At 41.6% G+C, this 24,620-nt stretch overlaps 2 protein-coding genes across 4 annotated transcripts; one reads left to right on the top strand and one right to left on the bottom strand.

The window, feature by feature from the left end:
* Window positions 1-23: 23 nt before the first annotated feature.
* On the bottom strand, window positions 24-8,869 carry ints13 (integrator complex subunit 13). 3 transcript variants are annotated; one of them, XM_047575303.1, is made up of 19 exons: window positions 8,716-8,857; window positions 8,418-8,521; window positions 7,673-7,923; window positions 7,439-7,513; window positions 7,143-7,345; window positions 6,651-6,731; window positions 6,460-6,550; window positions 6,257-6,385; window positions 5,904-5,927; window positions 3,929-4,013; window positions 3,704-3,796; window positions 3,406-3,495; window positions 3,098-3,276; window positions 2,851-3,015; window positions 2,354-2,508; window positions 2,032-2,259; window positions 1,797-1,927; window positions 446-581; window positions 24-295 (listed from the first exon to the last, which is right to left on the bottom strand). In XM_047575303.1, exons 3-19 carry the CDS (start codon window positions 7,895-7,897, stop codon window positions 259-261), a joined length of 2,127 nt encoding a protein of 708 aa, XP_047431259.1. In that variant the 5' UTR covers window positions 7,898-7,923; window positions 8,418-8,521; window positions 8,716-8,857; the 3' UTR covers window positions 24-258. The 3 variants fall into 3 exon arrangements, with proteins under 3 accessions (XP_047431259.1, XP_047431257.1, XP_047431258.1); XM_047575301.1 differs by lacking the exon at window positions 8,418-8,521 and having other exon boundaries at window positions 8,716-8,869; XM_047575302.1 differs by lacking the exons at window positions 5,904-5,927; window positions 8,418-8,521 and having other exon boundaries at window positions 8,716-8,869.
* Window positions 8,870-9,527: 658 nt separating this feature from the next.
* On the top strand, window positions 9,528-24,525 carry ano6 (anoctamin 6). The gene is made up of 20 exons (XM_047575298.1): window positions 9,528-9,796; window positions 12,765-12,835; window positions 13,241-13,369; window positions 15,352-15,417; window positions 15,493-15,780; window positions 15,910-16,023; window positions 16,118-16,233; window positions 16,403-16,537; window positions 16,620-16,722; window positions 17,029-17,089; window positions 17,237-17,382; window positions 17,541-17,618; window positions 17,873-18,098; window positions 20,077-20,246; window positions 20,327-20,424; window positions 20,516-20,646; window positions 20,791-20,996; window positions 21,753-21,949; window positions 22,379-22,484; window positions 22,574-24,525. The coding sequence occupies exons 1-20, from the start codon at window positions 9,703-9,705 to the stop codon at window positions 22,790-22,792; spliced, it is 2,754 nt and encodes a 917-aa protein (XP_047431254.1). The 5' UTR covers window positions 9,528-9,702; the 3' UTR covers window positions 22,793-24,525.
* Window positions 24,526-24,620: the final 95 nt, after the last annotated feature.

Here is a 24,620-nt window from a genome sequence, read left to right as displayed (position 1 = left end):
CAGAAAAAATTCCACATTCAGGATCATTTGTGTGAAAGCCAACAGCAATGCTCTCTACTGGCAGCTTTTATTGTGTTACACAATATATGAACAGCATATCTACAAAATCATGGGTAAAAAAAAAAAGAACATTACAAATTCCTCGTTAGAGTTCACTGTCTATTTTTTCCTGACTACCACATTTTCGGTAGTCTGAAAAACACCGCGGTCCACAATCTCAACCCTCGGAAAGGGTGAACCAGTAGATCTGTGGAAACATCATCTGGACGCCTTCCCGTTTTCATGAACGTCCATCCTGTGAAGGGTAAAAAAAAAAAAAGATTTAGTCAGGATCCTGTCAAAATGCAAAGACAACACAAGCATTCAGGACTAAGCCTCGGGGGGAACTGTCATTCAACATGACTGTTACACCCACAGGGCAATGACAGACTTTTCCGTAACACACCCATTGTCGTCTTTGAGGTGCTGGTACAACTCGAACTTGTTGTTTACTGAGCTCGCTCTTCCGACAAACTCTTGGTGCTTCCTGGAGTTGGCTGCAGTGATTCGGTTGGTCCACATGGTGAGGAGTGAGACAGGACCTGAAAGGAAAGACGGAGGAAAAAAATATGAATAAATGCAGTTTGTTTTAAAAAAAAAAAAAAAAAAAGGTCACGGAGGGGATTTACTAAATTCTTAAACAATTTCTCAAGACAGCGAAATGAGTTATTGTTAAATACTGGAGCCATGCTGGAAGCTACGGTGGTGAGGCCCTGAGTGAAAGAGTGATTGTCGCCTAAACAGGGGTGAAAGTAAGCCGGTACGGTCCGGTACTGCGTACCCCTAAAAGACTCAGTGGCGGTACGCAGTACCAGGAAGATGGGAGAGCGGCTGCCTGCTATGAAGCCCTCACTCAGAACCAGTCACGGCCGAACTCTGGGGCAGAAAATAAATCCGCTACGTCTTTACGTTCGCTGCAAAATGTCCCAATTAAAATCAGTAGGAGAGTAGCAGAGTCACTTTTAACGATACAGAACAGCTCGGACAAGAAACTGCTTATGAGCTGACGACCGGAGATTTCACTCAGCAGCATGTGAGTGCACATCTACATCTACCGAAACACAGCGGTCGCTGTGCGGATCGGTGCGTTTGATTTAATGCACTTTGACGTTTTCGATAACTGGTGCACAGACGTCAAGAAACGGCGATTGCGCCGGGACAGGATGAACAAGAAATTGCGCCAACGAAATCCCACAAAAATTCTTGCGGTTGTCTAGAACTCTTTCAACATGATTTAAATATCTGTCAGTTATCACACATTTTAAATAAAAACGGAGAGAAAGGGTTAGGGTAAGTATATTGAAATGATTTTATTTGTTTGGGTTTTGACTTTGGCTATTTTAAAATGCATGAAGTGAAAGAGAGATGAAGGTTTTTCACCCCTGCCCCTAAACCTAAACCTGGTTGGGCAACGCTTAGAAGCAGCACTTGTGATAACTTGCAATGAGGAATTTTGTTCTACTCATCTCTGTAGAGTCGTTGTAATTAAGCCACAATGGAGGGTTTTCTGGCATGAACCACCTTTTTATGGTCACACCACGGCATCTCAGTAGGATTCAGATCAGGACTTCATTTAAAAACTGCATTTGGTGTTTCCTCGTGTCATTTTAATTCTGTGAACTTTGCATTAAAAATGCTGTAAACAAAAAAATCTTTCACGCACAGAATTGAGACCAGTGCAGAGAAGTCGGTGAGTGAGCGCGAAGCTTGTTTCACTACCTGCTTCTGAACAGACATAAGATGACGGCTGCTCGTACCTTTGGCTCTCTCTGGAGGCTGGACCTCCTCCGTGGAGAGACGAGGCTTCTTGTTGAGCGGCTCGGGCGAGTCCGGGGAGTCCTTGATCACCTCTGACTCCTGCTCCTCTTTATCCAGCAAACCCTTTAGTCTTCAGGGCAGTGCAGCAGTGAAACATGGTTTAGATGGGGCATTTTTGAAAAAAAAACAATAATCTAGCTGTACACAAACCACAGGTTTATAGACCCTACGGACCTTTCAGAGTCTTGCCAGCTTTTGTCCTCTGTCTCCTTGTTGCCGTTCTTCTCCAGCCTGTCTTCCCTCTCCTCTCTCTTTCTCCCCCTCTTCTTCCTGTCCTCCTCCTCCGGTTTGCTGCGGCAGGCCACGATGCAGTCCAGCACTCGCTGGTGTCTTTCCGTGGCTCCGACGTGAGTCTTCACCAATGTTTCCAGCTCGTTCCACATTATCCGGTACTGTTCGTCCCTGCGTGACAACAACGATGCCGATTTTCAGTTTCTGCTCATGAAGCGTAGGACATAGGATGTTTGTAAAATTGCACTCAAATCTAAATAAATACCTCTTGGGGCCTTTGCCTCTGGACCCCACCGTGGAAATGGGGAGTGGGTCGTTCTTCCTCTCCATTTCAACGAGGTTGTAGACGGTCTTCTGGCAGGTCAGAACGTCCTCATCGGTCAGAGTCTCTTTCACTATTAGGTTGGCCAAAGGAACCACCTAGTGGAGGAAAACGGAAACGCACGCAGATGCACAAACGTGTCAAAGAAGAGGAGATAAACTGCACAGTTAAAAACTTGAAAAATGCCCTGGATGCAGATTCTCTATGTTATCTGAGAATAACAAGACAAATATCTTTTGTACCAGCTGGATGAGTAACCTTATTCTTTTACTCATTATCTTTTATTCCCTATCTTCTCTTTTACTTTTTTTTTTTTTTTTTAATTTGTGCTCATTTTTATTCCATTGCCATTTTATTTATTAGGTGTATGTATCATCATTTTGTACCTCCTAAACTTTGACTTAAATCTAGAGATCTAACAATCTCTGCAGGCTACTCACTGCCTGCATGTTGAAGATGGTGGTCTGGGAGATGATCATGGGCCAGTAACGCGTGTGACGTTCCAGCTGAGCTTTGGCCCTGTCGACGGGTAGCTTCCCCGAGGGGTCGTGGGACGACTCTGACACGGGCGTCAACCGGTTCTCCCTCATGAACTCCCCAAAATCCTGACAGAAAAAACAAATATGGTTCAACCAGGGACGTCCGTGCCGCGTGTTCGGACGCAGCGCGGCGCGGGTCGTAACGTACAGTGATCCGGTAGTCCGTCACTCTGCCGCCGCAGCCCTCGCTGATGGACGGCGGGTCCTCTAAGGTGGAGCGGTTGCTGTTGAGCACGTGCAGGAAGATCTCGCCCCCGTGGCTGCTGAGCATGTGGCTGATGACCTTGGAGCCCGACTTCCTCGGCTGCTCCAGCAGCACCGATCGACCTGTGGACCGACAACGACGGGGGAAGATCAAGAAGTCAGACAGTACGCCACTTCCTTACTCAAGGTAAATTTAGGTTTTTGGGAGCTTAGGACAAAATATAGACGTTAAAAAGGGTTTATGTAGATTACCGTTCAGGAGGAAGTTCGTCAAACACGACGAGGGCCGGCTGTTGACGTCTGTGGGGGAGATGCGATAGGCTCCTGTGCAGTAATGTAGCTCTGAGGTGGGGGGAAAAAAACATGTCATGTTATGAGTCATGAGTTCATGTCATGAGTTCTCTTGTAGGTCCTGGTAAAGATGCAGAAATCTGAATCTGTTTAAATACAAAAGCAAAAATAACTGGTAACATATCACCTTACTTGGCATTAAGAAAAAGCACTTTCCTTACAAAATATGTACAGCTGGACCGGAGTTGACTTCACCCACCTATGCTGTTGGTTCGTGGAGTGCACCACTTCAGCGTAACCGTCTCTTTGAGGCCATTTTCTCGAGTGCTGGTGCCCGCCATGTGCAGGTCTCCTGCAAAACGCAAAGACCGAACAGTTCATTTCCATTCACAAAAGTTTTAAATATTAAGCGAACCGCTAATCATCAGAGGCGTGAAAGAAATTGTGTGTCGTGCAGCTCTCGGTACGTTGCAGTTTTACCCACCACTTTTAAAGAACTCCAGGTGAGCGTCTCTGTGATGCAGGAGCTCGACGTCGTAGTTGGCCGACGTGTTGGCGTGCTGCTCTTCCTGTCCGACCCCCCGCCCGGAGACAACAATGCACACGGTGTCAGCGTCAAGTCAGTCTCTTAAAATGTGCAAACTAACACGCAGGCACAAACACAACACTGCTGATTTCATGTTCCAAAGGGTAAATGACCATGGGAAAAGGAAAAGGAAAATGAAAATAGTGACTTGCTCACGGTGTTTTCTCCTCTTTAAACCAGAGACGAGCGTTTAATGCATCTATGCTCTGATTAACACAATGTTCAAACAGCTTCAGATATTTAAGCCTGACAAACTCTGAGGGATTTAAGGGATGGTCGAAAATAGTAACTGAGACAGCACAATGGAGCACACTGAGACACTAAATGGAAGGCGTCGTCATGGAAAGGAAAGGAATTAAATGGGGACAGAGACGAGGGGGGAAGGTTGGACAACCTTTAAGGTATACACACCTAACAGACACTGATAGTGGCTATGTTTACATGGACACTAGTCTTTCACTAACACGGGCGGTGTAAGCCTTTGACAATCCGTTCACCTGACGGCCTTGTGAGCGCTCGGCCCGATCGTTTCGTCTCTGGGTGGTGTGTATACATTCCTTCTGTGCGTGTTTGCCTCATATGTCCAAGTTTGTGGGACAAGTTCAAACAAGAAATCTATGTGGGCAGCGCTCGTTGAAAGTGTTGGTTCATCTTGTTCTCTCTGTCATTTTTTTATCTAAAGAACAAAATCCGTTTACATTTGTGGCAGATTCAATGGCCCACAGCACACAAAACCAAAAACGTCACATTTCCTTTGATGTTTGGGGACATGCAAACACATGTAACTTATCCGTAGACTGTATATAAGGGATTGACGCCGTGACAGCTCCTCTAAAGCATAGGTCTTCACCAGAGGTACTGCAGGGGGGGAGTTGTGAATTCTTTGGTTGATGAGACATTTTTTTGTATATTTTTTAAATTTCCCCCACAAATTTAAATTTTGTTAAACGCACATTAACATGAACCCGACATGTTTTAGTAAAGGGATGAGGGATAGCTTAATATTGAATGCAAAATGATAATTATTATGTAAGTTTATTATAGAACAAATGAGTATGTAGGGAACCCCTACTTAATGCTTAATCTCTCCATCAGTTTGGCCTGAAAAACGTTGAAAACCCCTTGCTTTAAAGTGAACCGAAGCAAGCAGAGCTCCCTCTGGTGGCTGGCTGGCAATGTTTCTAAGGGGTTTTGTTTTAGTTAATCTGATGCTGCAGTAATCCTATAGGACTGCGAGAGTAGGAAAAACGAAATAAATAAGTACAGTAGAGTGTACAATCGAGTATTTCTTTATAACTGTTTGAGTTTGAGCAGTATTAATCAAACGTAATCCCTAGTGAGTCTAACGGGTCACTCTGTGGCTCCACTTTTGGTCGACTCTGGCTCCAAACTCGAGAAGGAAGTAGAGATGCGTCATCCATTCTTATATATAGTCTACGATTTTATCAGCTCAGTTTAATTAGTGTCCATGTAAACGGTCTAATCAGAATGATTTCAATCAGAAATATTGTCCATGCAAACATAGCCACCATTTGATACTCAGAAGAGGCAACGTTGGTCACAGATGGTTTGACAACATTTAAAACATTTGAATGCAATGTTAATATTATGCCCATTTTTAGCGTAAATGTCGTCTACACATGCAGTTATCACATCAGTTTAGTTTTAACATTTTCAAGCTTGAACATCAAACTCTGCAATCCAGACCAGAGTTGCCTGTCCTTTACTTCTCATCCGCAAATCTGTGGAGCAGCTGTCACATCAAAATAACAATGTAAGACTGTTTGCAACAGTGGAGATCAAAATATGCACACGACAAGGTGTGAACTCCACCCCATCCTGAGATTGATGTGTGTGTGATAAGAGTACTAACCTGTTCGCAAACATTTAATGTGGGCTAGCAAAACAGAAAATACAGCATGAAACCAGCAGCAGGTTCACAGTCATATCAACATGCAGGTGAGATAAACAAAAGAGTGAGAGTTTAATGAGTTATTACAGGGGAGGGAGGGCTCACACTGAACGACCGAGCAAGCAAAAAGGAAAGGGGTGAAGGAGGAAATGGGAAAAAGACAAAAGTAAGCAATCGAGCAATAAAGAAAAAAAAATACAAAGCGCACCAACAACTTTTATACTGATAGGAGGAAAAAACACGTTTATGTGAGTTAACGTTTTGGTGAGGGATGCGAAAGACCAGACATAAGGCAGAAAGGAGAAGCTTTTTACCTTCATGGGGATGTTTGTGATGGTGGTGGAGGCCAAGTCAAAGTGCTGCTGGACCAAGATGTTGAGCTTGGTGGCCAAGTGTCTCCCAGCTCGAACACTGTGAACCTCACTGGTGAGCAGAGGAGAAATCTGAAACCAGAAAAAACACATGTAGTGTGGGTAAAACGCCCGGCTGATTATTATATGACCAAATTCTCACCCACCTCTTTCTTGGGTCGGTCAGACACCAGCGTGTCCTCGCCCTGTGGGTAGATGTGAACTAGGACCAGCTCACACTGCTGGATTGCCATCAGCCTAAACCCCCACAAAAAAAAAAAAGAAAAAAGAAAAGTGTTATTTATTGACTGTTCACGAGTCACACTTTGGTGGAGGTAAATCTACTCTTTCTGCTGACCTGTCTGAGCCCGCCGCCGTCTTGTTTTGATCTATGATGGTTTCCTGGATGCAGTCTTCCAGCATGCGTACATGAGTATCGCTGTATGAAAAAAAAAACAACAACACAAAAACACAAGGGCATAAACACAACTATTACGACAATACTATAGAAAAATTTGTTAAACTTCAATTTCCATTTCCCCTTAACGTAATTATGCATTGAATGGTTCTCTGTGTTTCTATCCCATTAACTCTGGACACTCAACTGGAATCTTTACCACTCAAGCAGATGTAAGAATTAAATTATTGGCTTAACCAACATTGTACAAGTTACATTAGTGAGAGTTTTAGATGTTGCACAGTGATAGAGGCACTAATTAAATTCCGTTGTAATTTTTAAGGCTGTTTTTGCGAAGGGTTTCTAATATTTCTTATCCTGTGGACAAAAAAAAATAAGGTGAAGAAAATATAAGAAGCATTTGGCATTTTCTGGCATGTTTATGACAGTGACCTTTTAGCGTTAGTTAGGCAGATGATGCGCCCTCTGTTGGCAACTCTGTCGGCTGTGTCCATCAGCGCAGTGCGCCTCTCGTGCTGCAGCTCCGTGATCTTGCATAGCGACTCAACGGCGGCGACGAGCCCGTGCAAGATGCTGCAACACTCCGGGTCCTCTCGGGGATTTGGCGGGCCGACGGCCGCCAGAGCTGACATGAGCTGCAGAGAGAAAGACACAGAAATGATTTAATCGATGTTTATGACAGGAAATGCATCGGTTGTCTTGCTGAGTTTTAATAAGTCGCGGATTACCTCATGAGTGCTCTGATCTTCCCGTCTCCAGCTGTTCAGTATGTGGAACTCTGAATCACTCACAATGTAATTAATCTGTAAAATAAAGCGGTGGTGGAACATGTGTCATTATTAACACACCTGGTGCATTGTGACAAAATTGATTAAAGCCTTCCAACCATGTCTCATTACGTTAAATTTCCCCTCAGGTACTCAACTGTCACCTAGAAAAACAAAACAAAACAAAAAGCTAACCAGCTTGTCCTTCGGATAAACATCGTAGAGGATCCGACAGTACTCCATGGAGCACTCCACAGCACAGGTCCACAGGGACTTGGACACGGGGGCCAAAGGGATGACCCCTTGAGCTCGGCTCTTCGTCAGGACATCACACTCCACCTGCTGACGGCTGGACTCTGCCATGTAGGGACAGTGGTCCACCACGAAGACCGTCTTGTGCGCCACTGAGAACATCTTCATCTTTCTAAACTGCACCGTGCACTGATCTGTAAGAAGAACAGAGGAACACACACACATTTAGCAGTCGGTACAGACCTTTGTTTGTACATTCCCAACCTGTCAGGGATGTAGCAGAGTGTGATCATTCAACATCTAATCACAGTGTCCCTTCTTTCTTATTAGGGAATATAGCCTGTGGGGATTTGAGCCAACATGATAGACTGAAGTTAGTTGGACCCACTCCTTTAAGTGATTTTTTGTGTTCACGTGACTATTTATTTATAGGATAATTTAGACACGTGGCAAGCAGCAACCTCAAACTGAGATCTTCTAGAAGATGATCTGTAAGTGTGATAAAGATCACAGCTGATAAAGTGTATTTTTACATGACAGCTGTCACATTCAGGTTCGGCCTACGACCATTTGTGCATTACGGCTACAGGAAAACCGGTACGCCAACAAAAGGTTCATTTAAAGCATTCCCTGATGGTTCACACACACACACAAACTTTAATGTTTGCCTGTTGATCAGTGAACTCACCTGCCGAAAAACTAGCTTTCCGGTCAGAAAATAACCCGAACCGTCTGAAAAACGGAGGCTGTGCTCCTTTATTTCAGCTTTTAGTAGAAAAAGTAGTTATCCGACTGCCAAGAGAGGAGTCTAATCAGTCTCAGGGCATATTAATCACCACAAACTCGTAAGATTCGTAAGCAAGTTAACATCACAAAACCCGTCTAAGTAACATGTCGCAGCCCACCGCATTAGCTATGGTAGCTAACACGAGCCTGAGTCATTTATTCGCTGATTCACGTTTATGAAAGGCGATGTAGACATTTACCCATTCTGGCACTGATGTGAATACTAATTTAAACGTCTTCGTATTAGCCAACTTCCAGCCGATTGTTGCCCTACTTATTTTTACACACTAGTAACGATAAGCAGAAACAATACACTTCCAGGCGCTGCAAGCTAGCAGCTTGTTATTGGCGGAAGTGTTCCGTCGCCGTTTTCCTTCCCCGAGTAACTTGGATAAATTGTTCCTCGAGCCCACTGTGTACATTATTCCGTAATCCTAGAAAGAAGTGTTTGGACAGGGGTCGGAGAAAAATAATATTAATAGCAATATGAACAAAATTCCTATTCGCGGAGAAAAAAGTTAAAAATTCATACACGTCTCCTCGTAATAATAAAAAGTTTGACGGGCGGCATAAATGGTTAAAGTATTTTTTTTCTTTTTCGTCTTCATCTCTGTTGCTATTGAAGAGGGAGTAGTGGGCTGAAAAAAAAAATGTGTTGAATGGGGTTCGTGTTAAATGGGGTTCGCCACGGACGTGTTTAAAGTTGCAGCCTGTTGCTTGGTTACAGGCAAAAGGAGTTTGTGAATTAAATTTAGAACTTGGCCGTTGTGACGGTTGGACGCGAAACTTGACGTTAGCGAAACAATGGACGAGTTTTCCGTCGCGCACGGTACGTGTGTTTACAGATATTATACTATTTTAGCAGCGAATTAACTTTTATAGTTGTTAATGCTGCAGTTGGGGGGGGTTTGTCAAATGTTTCCGACCAACGTTAACGCCCTCAACTTTTCCGCCGCCTCCCCCGACCCCACCCCACCCTATCCGTTTCTTTTCCCCTTCTCATGTCACAACTTGACCAAACTTTATCAGGCTTAAACTATGTTGAGAAACAAGGAAGGTATGCGCGGAGGCTGTGACGCGAACCCACTGCGACGTGCTGTGTAGGGGTGTTGGTAAATTACTTAAAAGTTTTCTGGCTCTCGGTTATGTGACTTTGAAGTCCCCCACCGGCCCCCCCGACGAAGACCATGAGCAACAACGACATCCTGGAGATGGACTCCCTGTCTGAGACGGACGAGCTGACGGGTGACGTGAAGCTGGACCTGATTGACGACGAAATAGGTAAGAGAGACACGCTTTGTCTTTGATTTGTTGTCTTTTATGTGTGTGCATTGCGGGACATGGGGCAGAGTCTCGTTTATTTATTTTCCCCAGCCACCCATGTCCACCTTAAAATGCACACTTTAGTTCACATCTACTCACCCATCACTAATCTGAGTGGTTTGGTCGCAGTTCGCCACTTTTCTCCTCCTTATTATTATTATTTGTTTGCAAAGAAGACACGTGGCATTGTGCAAACTGTGTTTAATTTCCATAAAAATGTGCTTTAGATCAACGTTTCTTGCAATATTGCTCACTTGACACTTAGGTACACCATTGAAAACAAAATGTCCTGCACTGAATCTTAGCCACAGGACAGATTATAGTCACAAGCAGTTGTTTCATACAAATGTTTGTTTCATTTCCACTGTGTTTTCACTGTGGCGGCTGCCATTAATAGTGCTTTTGACCTGTATTGCATTGTACCGACACGTGTTTCTAAATAATGGAAACAGCAACACACACTACACCCTTCAAAGTGGTGTCATATAGTTGAATTACATCATTTCCTGCACTGTTTCATCGTGAACACAACGCTGTGCCAGTCACGAAGGGGGGATTTCGTGCAAACCGTCAGATTCAAATGCATTTGTTTTCTCTGGTGTATCTAATGAACCGTCAAGTGAGTGTATCTCTGCCGATATGAAACACGAACCCCGTTTATCTTGTGCCCTTAAACGGGCAAAGCGATGACTGGACAGTGGGAGTCTGTGTAACACTCAAACCGTGCAGCTGTGCACCGGCTTTTAGAAAGTCTCACAACAGGCATCTGTAAATGAGAAGAACCTGTATTACAAGTAATAGCTCATCCTCACTTAAAGACACTCGATAAAAATAGCCTTTTTATTACATAGACGACAGATATGGTTCAGGAGAAAGGCTATCTGGAAGCGCTGTTTTGACTGTGGATGGTTTACATTCCTGAAACTGAAACTGCATTGTCTCATTGCCTTGACTTGTCTTGGAAGTTAATGTGAATAAAGACATTGTTAGAAAGCTACACACTGTCTGCTATTACATGCTTTCTAAAAAATCCGCCGACATGGAGACAAATGATCCTTTGAGGTTTCCGCTGATTGCTCTCAGTGATGTAGAATAAGCCCCAACTAAATGGAAATGGAGTGGATCATAAAGTGCAGGTCGAAAAGCAGCGTTTATAATGAATTATTAATGCCTTTTGTTCACCTCGTGTGGTTTAGCAGACTGGAAATAATGCTTTTATTGTTACACCAAATGTGGACAGTGAAAACTTGGTTATCAAACACGTCTCATGCTTCTTATCTTTTATCCAGCACAATATTTTATGGCGTCGGCGCAGTAAAGCCGATGCTTATCAACTCGAACCTGAAACAGTTACAGTGCCCAGCTGTGGTAACTTTTACTTGATTATCTTTCATCTCATTCCACATGCAAAATGCGCAGTTACAGGCACTTACCGTCTACACAGAAATGATCTTAGGGCTTATTTAGTTTGTGTGAAAGAGAGACAACGCGGTGATATATAATTCCCTTGTGTTTGCCACAGATTTCCTGTCAGATGCGACATAGACACGGAGCTGCGTTGGCACGTTGTATAAATGCAGAGAGGAAGTTAAATCTCTGGTGGCACCTTCTGACGTGAAAGCAGAATAATATGAGCATATGCTCACTTCCAGACTTTGCGAAACACAACTGTGATTATTTTGTGTGATTAATGTTTTGGAGGCTGTGGGAGTTTTAGTCTTAGACTAGTCTTAAACTCCTGCTTGTGAAGCACAAGGGTGCATTATGTGGAAGATGCCGCAGAGCACCACAGGAAGTGAATCTCGCCTGTGGCCACCATACATTTTGTTTCCTCTATCTGCAGCATCTTGTAACAGTGGGAGCCATAGCAGGGCGGGGTGTTGAGCCATTTGGCATTTGTTTCCCTAACTTAATGATTTAACTCGGATTATTTTATTCTACATACGCTCATTTATGCCCAAATGATTCCAAACATAGTTTCCCAGCTGTTACTATGGCCGGTGTTTTGAAAACAACATCTGTCTTCACTTAGTTTTCTCATCATGCTCTAGTTTATGTGGAAACATCACCACCGGACTTTCCATACTCAATGTTTTGTCATCAGTGCGTTCGAGAGACATTCATAACGCAGTCATGAAGCATATAATGGGTATATAGTATTTAACTGCTTAGTTGTTTTATTTTTTCAATGAGGTGATTGTTGAGTATCGGCAGACAGCGACCGATTCCTTTTGTTTTTGTTCCCATGTAACTTTGTGGTAAGTGGCAAATTGCCTGAAAACAGTAAAAACAAAACAAAAAAAAAGAAAAAGCAGAGGATGAGATTTAGGGAAGTGAATAACAGGCACGTGCTGCATGGTTACTTACCGGTAGAGTATGAATTTGATCCCGGGCATTTTGCAGCTGAGAAAACACGTCATGTTGTTCTTGATGAAACAAATCTAACTCCTGGACTGTATCTGCTGCACATATCTAAGAATTTCTTTCAGTTTTGCAAATTCACTGAATAAAATTATGTAGAGATGCACCAGTGTGAATACTAATTTAATCCAGGAACATCAGTGTCACTGGTTTATTGTTGTAAGGCTGTTACTCATGCTCTAATTTACAGTTTTGTTTAAGTAAAAAAAAATTTTTATTCTGTAGTTTTCCAGATGATGGTTTTGCGATGAGGAAAAGGAGAAATATTGTATTTCAAAATGATCCCAAATCACTGTTAGCCCTTATAAGCTTTTGCAGTTAATAAAGTTTACTAATAATTAGGTAATAAAGATTTAGATCATATTTTCTTAGGTGAAACTCTAAAAATATAACTTTGGACTTAAGCGGCTAAACCTGCCTTAAATCTTAACGCACACGTAAGGTCCCTATTGTTTCTGCTCATGCTCCTATTCTTATTTATGTGTACGCCTTTTTTTTTTTACAGTTTACCCCGAGGAGTTTTTACCAACTTATCATTCCATTAAAGAGGGAACAATCGTGTCAAAAGCACAACAGGTGAGTTAACCCTATCTGGTCACGTCAGCAGCTTAGCATGTGTGTTTATTTATGTGACATTTGTTTCATGCCACTGCGCAAAACACACTGTGACATAAAAGTACTTACATGCCGTGTGCTGGCAAGGGCTTTATTAACGCTTATGGGTGTCACAAGTCTCATTGTGTGGAGAGAGGAGGGCAGATAGGCAAAGGGCGGGTGTCCTAATGTTTGCGGACTCTTCCCATTTCTCCCGCATTGCCCACATCCCAGATTAAGCAGGCTTGTCAAGCAGTTTGTCGCGGCACCTCGTCGCTGCTCAACATGCCCAACATGTATGAAATCATGGAGGAGGAGGAGTACGAGTTCCAGACGGCAGAGTTTCAGTCCACAGACTCACCTGATGTGCACTGTTTCTGCCCTCAGGCAGAGTTCAATGGCAACCCCGAGTCCTTGTTCTTCAACGACGGCGTGCGCAGGATCGACTTCATCCTGGTGTACGAGGACGAGGACAAGAAGGAGTTCGAGAAGCGGCACACGTTTCAGAGGCGCAAAGTAGGTTTCCTCTCCTCTCCTTTCCTCTCTGAGCCGAAGTACCACACATTCACTCTGCTGATGATGTAAATACTGTAAATACAGTGTAATAGATGGTAGAGAAATGACATAGCGGGTGGACAATCCTCCTCTAAAACTGCCACGTCAGTTTTTAAATTAATTAGGTTGCAAATATGGAACACAGTTGTTTTTCTTTAATGAAAACTATGCTGTTTTTAAGTTTAATATCATGTAAAAGTTGATTGATGACGGGACTTGCAAACAGAAGAAAACATGATAAGCTTCATTACTCATACGAATCCTATTGACTCTTCCTTATTTGGAAAAGGAGTTTTCCTTTGCACCACGTTCACATTGTTAACTTTTGGCGGTGCATCACGCATTCTAATTACGAGCTGTTCTTTGTAGCCGCGCCGTCCGCATGCTCCGGGGGAAGACGAGTAAATGAAGAGCATCGCTCCTTCACTTAGAGAGCCAGAACTTTGCCAGACAAACTCAAATCAGATCAGTGGGGTTGGCTCGGATGACACAGACATCAAACTCAGACGCTGCTGCTGGTGTCTTATGCAAGAGGTTTACGGTATGGTTTGTGCAACCTGTTTGGGAAAACTGGTCCACACACTATACATACGCACAGTGTTGCAATTATAACACTCAAGTGGTTTTGAAATAGAGACCATGCTTTGTGATGGCTATGATGAAAAATACTGATGTGATAAATTCATGTTGTACGTGTAGTTACTGTATGTCTACATCGACTTGATGGGAGTATGAAGCTGATCCTCCTGTTGTAGCCATTAACTCATGACATATTCACCAGGACTGAACTATTCCACATTCATAATCATCCCTAACTGGATTAAATCCAACGATGGAGGGTGATCTCTACCAGGCACTCGTTTATTTCTTTATTTTTTTAGATAAGACAGATGTTGCACAACCTCTAACTGCTCTGATTACAACTTCTGGGAATATGTGAGACGGCTCTGTTGGTCTTGGCTGAATGATTCAAACTTGTACTTTTGACAAATCCGTTATTTTTTTCTCTCTAATATTTCATGCTCTTATGGTGTTTCCTGTCACTCACAAAAAACAATGTTGACTAAATAAACAGTAGAGCTGTTTAAGTATTGCTTTGTCAACATTACTGTGGAACCTTGAAAATGTGGGCGTGGATCCTTGAAAAATGAGTTTTCCTTGACACACCGTATTGTTCTCAGTGATAAGAATCCCAAGTTATAAAGATTTAAGATCCCTTTGTTTCTGGGGGGTGTTCTTTAATGTTTCCTTTTAGTTCATTGTGCAGCTGTTTTCCGACGTTCCTAATATTGTGTAGGCCTCAGTTGTTCCACCAAAACAGGATGGACACGGGCCTTCTGAGGGTGTCCTGTGATGTCTGGAAACAGGATGTTGTTGTTGGGGCCTTTGGGTTGAGTGAGGGGCCTCTTTGGATCATCCCACAGATACTTAATTAGTTTGGGATCCAGTGAATTTGGAGGCCAGGTCAACACCTTGTGTGTGTCTGTGTCAGGCTGCGTCCTGCTGGGGATGGCTGCTGCCATCAAAGAGTGTCATTGCTATGGGGTGGGGTTGTCTGGTCAGGTGTAGGTGGGTGCTACATGTCTAAGTAACGTCCTTATGAATGCCAGGTCCGGAAGTTTCCCGGGAGAACAGTGTCTCGTCAGAAGATGGTCAAACACTTTACTTGTTATAATGTGATACCTGGGTGTTGTATTTGCTGTGTAAATAAGGTTATGGGAGTGGAGATATCCAAACAAATTAGCATCACGAAAAGGTTATTAAGGTCTTAGTTTGCATGTTCTTTGTATTCAAATGTTGTAGAAATATATTAGAGGACTTATATATCTTCCTTAAACATGTTTGTGGTCTTTCTGGAGGTTATTCACAGCACATCATACAATTACAGTATTTGGATCATAATGTCTGGAAAGTTTAAGCCGTTGCTATATCCTTCTCCTCAGAGACGACGAGAGTTCTTTGAAGCCAGCCTGATGAAGATGGGCATGGAGTTGGAGGCCACTCCATCTGTAAGTGGAAGTTCTTGGAAGTCGTTTCTCTTCCTGTCTCTTGTGATTTAAGTAAACCCTCTTGTTTGCCTGCAGGTTATAGATGAGAAGCTGGTATTTGTGAAAGTTCACATGCCGTGGGACGTGCTGTGCACATACGCAGAGGTCCTGCACATCAAGCTTCCCATCCAGCCCAACGACCTGTCCTCCCGCCCCTCCCCGTGGCGCTTCTTCTCCTTCATCACCAAGCACTTCTATCCCAGCGAAGACCTGATCAGAAAGGAGACCGAGTACTTCACTGCCCCTTTTGAGAAAGAGAGAGCGGAACACTTCTTTATGAAGAGCAAAGATACCTTCTTCACTCCATCCATGAGGAGCAGGATGGCAAGTTTGGCCTTCTGTTAGAGTTACTGATTGAACTTTGCCCAGTTCTTGGGAATGGACTATTCTAAGGACATATTAACAGAATTTGCCTAAACATTAACCACATAACAATGTTTTGTTTTCCACCAGGCGTTTTACATCCTGAGCCGAGCCCCTTATGATATAAGAGGTAACTTAAAGAAGTTTGGCATCACCAAACTCCTAGATAGTGGAGTGTACAAAGGCGCCTATCCCCTCCATGACGTAAGTGATACTCTTTTCTGCTTCGTCTAACTTGACTCCTGAATATTTTGTTTACCAGTGTACATATTTGTGACTTCTCTGGTGGCTATTTCAGGGCAGGTTCAATGTCAAGTCCAAAGAAGAGGGCTGCTCCAATGAGAGATTCCTGCTCTATACAGAATGGGCTCATCCAAAAAGCTTCTACAAGATGCAGCCACTTGACCTCATAAGGTGGACACTTATATGAATAAGTCAATATGAATGAATATGAATTGAGTGAATATATGATTTAATTCAGATTCAGATTTTAATTCAGATAAAATGAAAAGTTTTTGCACTGTGCCTTTTACACTGAGGCCACCGTAGCGATCATAAAACGTGACTTTATTTATTTTTACAGGAAGTACTACGGAGAAAAGATCGGCATTTACTTTGCTTGGTTGGGTTTCTACACAAAAATGCTCGCTCTGGCAGCTGTTGTGGGCGTCGGCTGTTTCGTTTATGGATATAAGACTCAAGAAACCAGCACCTGGAGGTATTACACAATGAAATAGGTATAAACCGTCCACGAGGCTAACAACTTCCCTCGCTAATGTTCTCCTTTCTGTGTCCTGCAGCAAAGAAGTGTGCGACCCTAAAGTCGGAGGAAAAATTATAATGTGTCCACAGTGTGACTACTGCCAATACTGGGCATTAAACAGCACATGTGACACTGCAAAGGTGAGCTTTATTTTATTTTAGCAACAAACTTTCATTTCGTCTTCTCACTAATATGGATAAATATTACAATAGACAAAATCTATGTAATATAACTTCTGATAACAAAACATTTCATGAGCAGTGCATTTTTTGTTATATTATAATTTTCCTCATGTTGTGTTAATGCAGGAATTAGCTCCAGTGACTGATAGAGCTCACATCTTTGCAGAGTTTTAAGTGTGGCTACGGTTTTACTCTCACACACCAGCAGTTTTATCTTTTATTTATTTACACGTTATCTCCACACTCTTTATTCTGTTTTTTTAGGACCTTAACATCTTTGATAACTTTGGAACCTTGGTATTTGCAGTTTTCATGTCAGTCTGGGGTGAGTTTGATTAAGTTTCACCTGTTTTTTTAGACATTCCCCTCATCTTTGCTAAAAGCATTTTCACAAAACACTTTAGTCATACAACGTAACTTCCTTCCCTCTTGTAATTGCTTGTTTTTTCCTGCTCCTGGTGATTTCCTTCAGTAACATTGTTCCTGGAGTTCTGGAAGCGCTACCAGGCAGAGCTGGAGTATGAGTGGGACACCGTGGAGTTCCTGGAGCAGGAAGAGCAGCCTCGTCCAGAATATGAGGCCAAATGTGTCCACGAGAGAAAAAACCCTGTCACGGGGGTAAATCGCACACACTTGCAGAAATGCAGAAAACTGCATTGCTCTTTATTTCTGTGGTCACAAAAAATAACAAGAAAGATTAAAGATGAGCTTTAAATAATAGTTCTTTTGTCGTTTTGTTTCATGTTGTGTTTATTCTTTTTGTGTGTGTTTTTTAGGTTAAAGAAAAAGTGCCATACACAGCTTGTGGACGATGTGTCCGATTGTCAATAGGGATGGGGACAGTCATATTCTGGGTAATATACTTTTTCTGCAATTCTCTAATAATTGCTGCTGTTTCTTGGTCTGCAGGTTTAGAAACTATTGATCCATAGAAAACTTTGCCTGTCTTCTCAGTTTGTTGCACTTTGTTGTTTGACTCCCAGTTTAGATTTTTCCTTTGTGTCATTCTCGTTCCTGTTCATTTAAATAAAGACAAAATGTCCCTAAAAGAAATTTAAAACAGATTAATAATTGATCTTAAAGTTTTAAATTTTCCGTTTTCCTTCAGATTATGCTGACCCTGGCGTCCATCGTGGCCATCACCGTGTACCGCCTCGTTGTCTTCTTCATCTTCTCAACCAAACTCAGGAGTAATCTTGATAATCTGGAGGGAATAAAGGAGTATGTGACACCTCAGATGGCCACGTCAGTAACGGCCTCACTCATCAGTTTTGTTGTGATTATGATCCTCAATGTTCTCTATGAGCGCGTTGCCATCTGGATCACAGACTTCGGTGAGTTCAACCTGCAGCCGTGTAGCTGTACACAGCAAAAACTGGAGAGTTGAATCCCACAGAGTTGATTTTAACACTTTTTTATGGGGTTTATATAGCTCTACACTCTACAGAGTTGTGGGTGTTCCTTCTTTAACTCACCAAACTGGGTTAAATTAACACTATGATTTATCATTAACACCATCTCAGAGTTTATTTTTAACTTTCCAAACTGGGTTAAATTAACTGATTGTTTTATCACCATGTCAGAGTTTATTTTTAACTTTCCAAACTGGGTTAAATTAACTGAGTGGTTTATCACCATGTCAGAGTTCATTTTTAACTTTCCAAACTGGGTTAAATTAACACTACACGGTATGAAAAATAACACTACTTTTACTTATTTTTTTATTTAGGTAATTTTAATTTTAATTAAATACAACTTTATTATACAATAATAATTAAAATTATGAAAGAATTAATTCCAAGAACAACAATAAATTTTCAGAAACATTTATTGTTAGTCTTTTAACAACAAGGTGTTGACCTGGCCTCCAAATTCACTGGATCCCAAACTAATTAAGTATCTGCAGGATGATCCAAAGAGGCCCCTCACTCAACCCAAAGGCCTCCAGTCAATTAGAACATAACAAATGAAGATGTAATAAAATAAATTCACAAGCACACCATCGCAAGACACATTGAAGACAAAATGAGCTTTAAAAAGCTCATCAAATGCCCTAAGAGACAGTTGGTCTGGCAGAGGATGAGACACTTGTCCAAGGTGATATAGAAGCTGTCGATCTTCCTCTTCTGGCGCCCAATGTCTAGGAGGAACAGCTGCTGTCTCTGCTGATTCTGAAGATGCCCTTCCAAACTGCAGCAAGACTGGGGTTAACACAAAGACACTGAGCATTAGACACAGGAGCAAGTCAGAGAAAACAGCGTTACAGAAGTGATTTTTTCAAACATCCTAAACTCGACTGTAATTTGTTTCATCCACCTTTTACCCACTTTTGCATATGAGGCTAAGACAGTGACATGACATAAAAATTCTAAATATTTAATTACTGGAGGCGCTGATTTTTGGAGGCTTCGGTCCTCCTGGTGGTGGAAGGAGATAGAACAGTAACAACAGGGAGGTCATCTCTAGGTCCACGGCTACGAACAAAGAGTCACAAGAATGAAACTAACTGCAAATACAAATATAAAATATATACCCTTGTCAAAACACAACAAGTTTCAATGAAAACTAGAAAGGAAAAAGCTCCTTTTCAGCAACCAAACATGCCATTGGTTTGTTAACGAAACACTACACCGCACCAGTGAGGACTGTGAACTTCATATAAGCTCGTTTTTAGGTCCAGCCAAAATTTGTTTTGACATTTACAAAGATGAAGCTTTGTTTTACACCACTTTGGTGGTGATTTGGTAAATTGCAGTGGATAATGTAGGAAACCGTTTTTCAGCTTATTAATGTTTAATTCTTAACTAGCCTTAGAATCCCATACATTATCTGTTCAGTACCAGCGACAACAAAGCATAGAAAAGTAGCCTATATATTCTCCGTATATATTGTTGTTTTATACACCACGTTTCATTTAATATTATTCTTCCTGTAAGTTTGACTTGCACTTACCGTCTGCGTAAAACTCTCCATACAACACAGCGTCGATCAGTGGTGAAACCAGCAGAAGCACATAGAAGAATGGCGCAGCAGAGCAAATTAATAGTTGATCCACAGGTTTACCTGGGCTGAAGCCCAGGGGCTTACCAAGCAAATTTACTTAATTTGCTTAGGCTTGACTAACTCTGTCAAATAACTCCAACACTTAACACTTTTTGAATCAGAATGTGTTGAAATGACACCGTGAGAGTGGAAATCAACTCTAACATGTTAAACCCTGAAATTTCAACACTCCATTTTTTTGCTGTGTACCTCCGCCCTTTCATGAGTTGGACATGGTTTGATTCCCAATCCTTTCACACCTGATATCAGAGCTCCCACGGACCAAGACGGAGTACGAGAACAGCTTGACTTTGAAGATCTTCCTGTTTCAGTTTGTCAACTACTATTCCTGTTGCTTCTACATCGCTTTTGCAAAGGGGAAAGCAGTTGGCTATCCTGGGAGGCCTGTTTATTTCTTGGATAGATACCGGAATGAGGAGGTACTCTTGGTCCATCTAGCTGTTACATGTCCAACTTACTAACTTATGATTCTAGACTGATCTGTGTCTTGCTTCTGCAGTGTGATCCCGGTGGTTGTCTGATTGAGTTGACAACTCAGCTCGCCATCGTCATGGGTGGAAAAGCCATCTGGAACAACATCCAAGAGGTCTTACTACCGTAAGCAGTCTGGATCTAAGGCCTCTTCACCTCGTTCCCTCTTTCTCTCGCTACTGTTACTTTATATGATGTCTCTTCTATCCCTCCACAGGTGGGTGAAGAATTTGATTTTTCGCCACTTCACCAGTGCAGCCTCAGAGAAGGTGACTCCTCGCTGGGAGCAAGACTACCAGCTTCAGTCCATTTCCAAACTAGGACTCTTTTATGAATATCTTGAGATGGGTAAGAAGGGAAAAATGTCATTAGCCCCTTTGTCTGATTACGCAAGCTGTGCAAAACAGTTCCAGTTTATATATACAAATTTATTAAACTTGTTAGGAGTAACTAAACGTATTTTTTATTGTGTCTCCATCTTGTTCCTGACAGTCATCCAGTTTGGCTTTGTGACTCTGTTTGTGGCCTCCTTCCCGTTGGCACCGGCTCTGGCCCTGATCAACAACCTGTTTGAGATCCGGGTGGATGCTTGGAAATTCACGACTCAGTTTCGCCGCATTGTGCCAGAAAAGGCCCAAGACATAGGGGCCTGGCAGCCCATCCTTCAAGGCATCGCCATCTTGGCTGTCGTCACGAACGTAAGTTGTTGTTTACAAAGAACACTCCAAGCAACTCAGAGGAAAAAAGTTATCGAGACGTATAAGTCAGAGAATGGTTAAAAAAAAACTGAACATACACTTGACTTCATTTAGAAATGGATGGAAAAAGGCACAGTCACTGGGTAACCATGTAGGAAGCAGGCTAGGGAGAAAGGCCACAATAGACAAGTTAAAAAAGTTCTGTAGCTGAATTGGGACAACCTCCACGTACAACAGCTGTTGCTTAGATTCTTCAAGTCAAAAATTTATGGGAGACTGACAAACTCTTGACTAGATCTCTGCAGAGAGACTCCAGGTTCTTGACACAATGTTTGGCGCATTGTGTGCATGACCATTATTCCCACCTCGAAGCAGGGTGGTGGCAGCATCATGCTGTGGAAGCCTTGTAAAGTAAAGGGTAAAATGAATATAGCAAAATATAAGGAAATCCTGGAGGAAAATCTCAGTCTGGATTTATTTTCTTGTAAGACCTAAAGCATAAAGTGGAAAAAATAAAAAAATTACATTACTTTGAAGAAATAGGTTTTCACTTTGACGGTTTGAATTTTTTTCCCCTAAATTTCTGTCAAAAAAGCCAAATTATTAAACTTCTGAGAAGCTAAATGCACTTTTTTTTACAAGTACTGCTTTATTAGGTATAGTATTAAAAACTATTGTGACCCATCATTTGTAAACATACTCTTCATCTTTGTTCTCTTCTACCCACACTTACTTTTTTTCCCGCTGTCTCAACAGGCCATGATCATTGCTTTTACATCAGACATGATTCCCCGGTTGGTCTATTACTGGTCCTTCTCCGTGTACCCATATGAAGACAACAGCAATCACACAATGGTGGGCTACATCAACAGCTCCCTGTCTATATTCAATACCAGCGATTTCTCTGAAAATATGGCAAAGGATAACTTATCCCCCAACATCACCACCTGCAGGTAGGAAGACCTCTCTCAGATCTACACAAACAAGCATGATAATTTAAATTGAACTGTATTTTTTGTTTTCAAAAATATTGCCTCCACAATCATATTCTTTAAATTAAATTATATACACAAGTAAAACCAACAAGCAAATATAAAACCATGATAATCTGGTTCTCTCAGACAGTGTGAATGCTTTATGGAGAGAATATAGAACAAACAAAAAACTGATAACTGCACAATGGCTCTACTGATAAATTCCAGGTCATTGCTAAAATTAGAGTCTGATAAAAACTTAACCCCTGTGTCTTTCTGCTAGAATTATTTTTGTTGTTGTATTTATCCTATGTAGGGATAAAATACAATGAAACACTTAATAGTTGAGTGATAACAGGATCATATTTGTGTCAAGTTGCTGAAGAAATATCTTTTTTCTCTTTGAAGGTATCGTGATTTTCGGCATCCTCCAGGACACCACAGACAGTATGAGTACAACGCCCACTACTGGCACGTCATGGCTGCCAAAATGGCTTTCATAATAGTGGTGGAGGTGGGTACATACAAAACAGAATACGTCACCTTTAATTATTAAAACACGTTGATGGAGAAGCATTCTTCTTCTTTTCCCTCTCCTCACAGCACATCGTTTACTTTACCAAGTTCCTCCTCTCCTACATGATCCCCGACGTCCCATACACAGTCAAAGAACAAATCAAACGAGAGAAATACCTGACCCAGGTTATCCTCCACGAGACCAGCCTGAATCTGGTGACCAAGCGTTTGAAACAACATGTGGATGAACATAAAAGCCACATGGACGCAGGATCTACGAAGGACGACCAAGAACTAGATTTCTGACAGTAGATGAAAACATAGAAGAAAAAGACACCACACTTCTTTAGGTGTGTGATGAAATATTCTTTTCTTATACCATTTACCTATTTAGAGGAAATCAAAGCATCCACGTCTGTTTAATATTGTAGAATGCACCTGTAAACCTGTGAGATTTGTGAATACCGGATTGATTCATATTTTTCTATTATTTGTTATTTTTAGATGTTTTTTTTATTATGTTTGGATGGAGCTAAGAAGTTACATATGTCAGGGAAGGGGCCCGGTTGTCTGTTTTATTTCAGGCACGGTGGAAGACTGTGAAGGTACTATGCTGAGGACATTATGATTATGATCACGATTTCATTTTCAGTCTTTTTTGTTACATGACGGGAATCTGTGAAACCACTCTTTAAGATTCACCAGAGTCCCTGTGAGTTTGTGGATTAAAGTTTGTTGCAGACTCGAGTCAGGCCGATGCTGCAGACAGACCACTGACAACCCAAGTGACATTTTTAATACTAAGCCATCTTGAAAGTTCGCCACTTGAAAGAAGAAAGCTGGATAAAGAAAGGAGAAACCACTGGACTCCCTCACGGTGTCAGAGAGGAAAAAGCACGGAGCATCTGCTGTCGACTATCAGCAACACGCATAATGAATGTATCGTTTTACATCTTTTGCACCAATTTATCAATGCGTTTATAAAAGTGTGATTGACTTTGAAGCTATGTAGATTTAGCTGTTAATAATCCTAAACAACTTAATACATAAAAAAAATGTGATAAATGAAATCAGTGCCTTCGAGTGATAAAGTTCTCTCTTACTCAATATCCTATTTTTTCTTCCACCACATTCAGCTGTGTAATATATTGTCTGAAAATCTGCTCAGTTTTCCCATCGAAGGCTCAGTTGACCTGTAAGGTCTGTAGCTGTTATTGTTCCATTCATTGCACTTGTTGGATGTGTAAACTCAAAAAGGAAGATGGTTGAAGCACCAGAAAAGCTTGTTAAGTGTAACTTAAATCTAATTTTCAATTTTTTCAGTTTTTGTTTTTATATATTTTAGCTGTAAGTGTCTTTGTTTTTTTTCTGTATTCTGCTAAGCTACGGAGCCAGCAGCCCACTGAGTCAGCAGTAGCACCTCAGTCCGTCCATTTACGTACATGTAAATGTTCTGCTCGCTGATTGATTTAGCTCTCATGATATGTCAGTATTGTCAGATACATGTTTGCACCACTTCTCTGTAAAAGAGATTATGTCTTGAAGTGTTAAAGCACCAGTAGTAAGTTTTACTACATCTTCTCACTGTGTGTATTTGTGCTTCCCTGTGAGCTTCAGAGTTTGTTAAACAGAGAGGTGATTCGTTTTCACTTTTCTAAGGATTGATAAGTGACAGCACATACAGTTGAATACAAGTTTGGCAATTCACTGTGGTAGTATCATTATTATGTCAAACGCAGTTTGGGTTTTGTTTCTGTGTAAACATAATAATTTCACCGGTGGGATATAGTTTATGTTGTGAGTATAACCTGCTTTTTACTTGTGTGGTTTAAGTCCTGTGCCATGGCCATAGTACTGCATGTTATTTTCTGGGATGGTAGGCCATACAGCAAATTAACCTTCTCCTCTCATTGATAAAACCTTTTGTGTATTATGACTTAACTTAAATAAAAAAAACAATGGTACTATAATTGTAACATATATAAACTGTTATGTCTGTTCATTTTATACTGTCATTAAACAGTTTTATAAAAACAAAATGTTTCCCATGTGCGTCTTTTCCTTTCCTAACCCTAACATTTTGACGATTTAAAATAAACAAATCTTGAATTATATCGACAGAAGTGATTCTCTT

Source organism: Mugil cephalus, chromosome 22 (assembly GCF_022458985.1).
Source record: "Mugil cephalus isolate CIBA_MC_2020 chromosome 22, CIBA_Mcephalus_1.1, whole genome shotgun sequence".
Classification (NCBI taxonomy): domain Eukaryota; kingdom Metazoa; phylum Chordata; class Actinopteri; order Mugiliformes; family Mugilidae; genus Mugil; species Mugil cephalus.
Note: the sequence above shows the minus strand (reverse complement) of the source record. Positions and strands in the feature narration are given on the sequence as shown.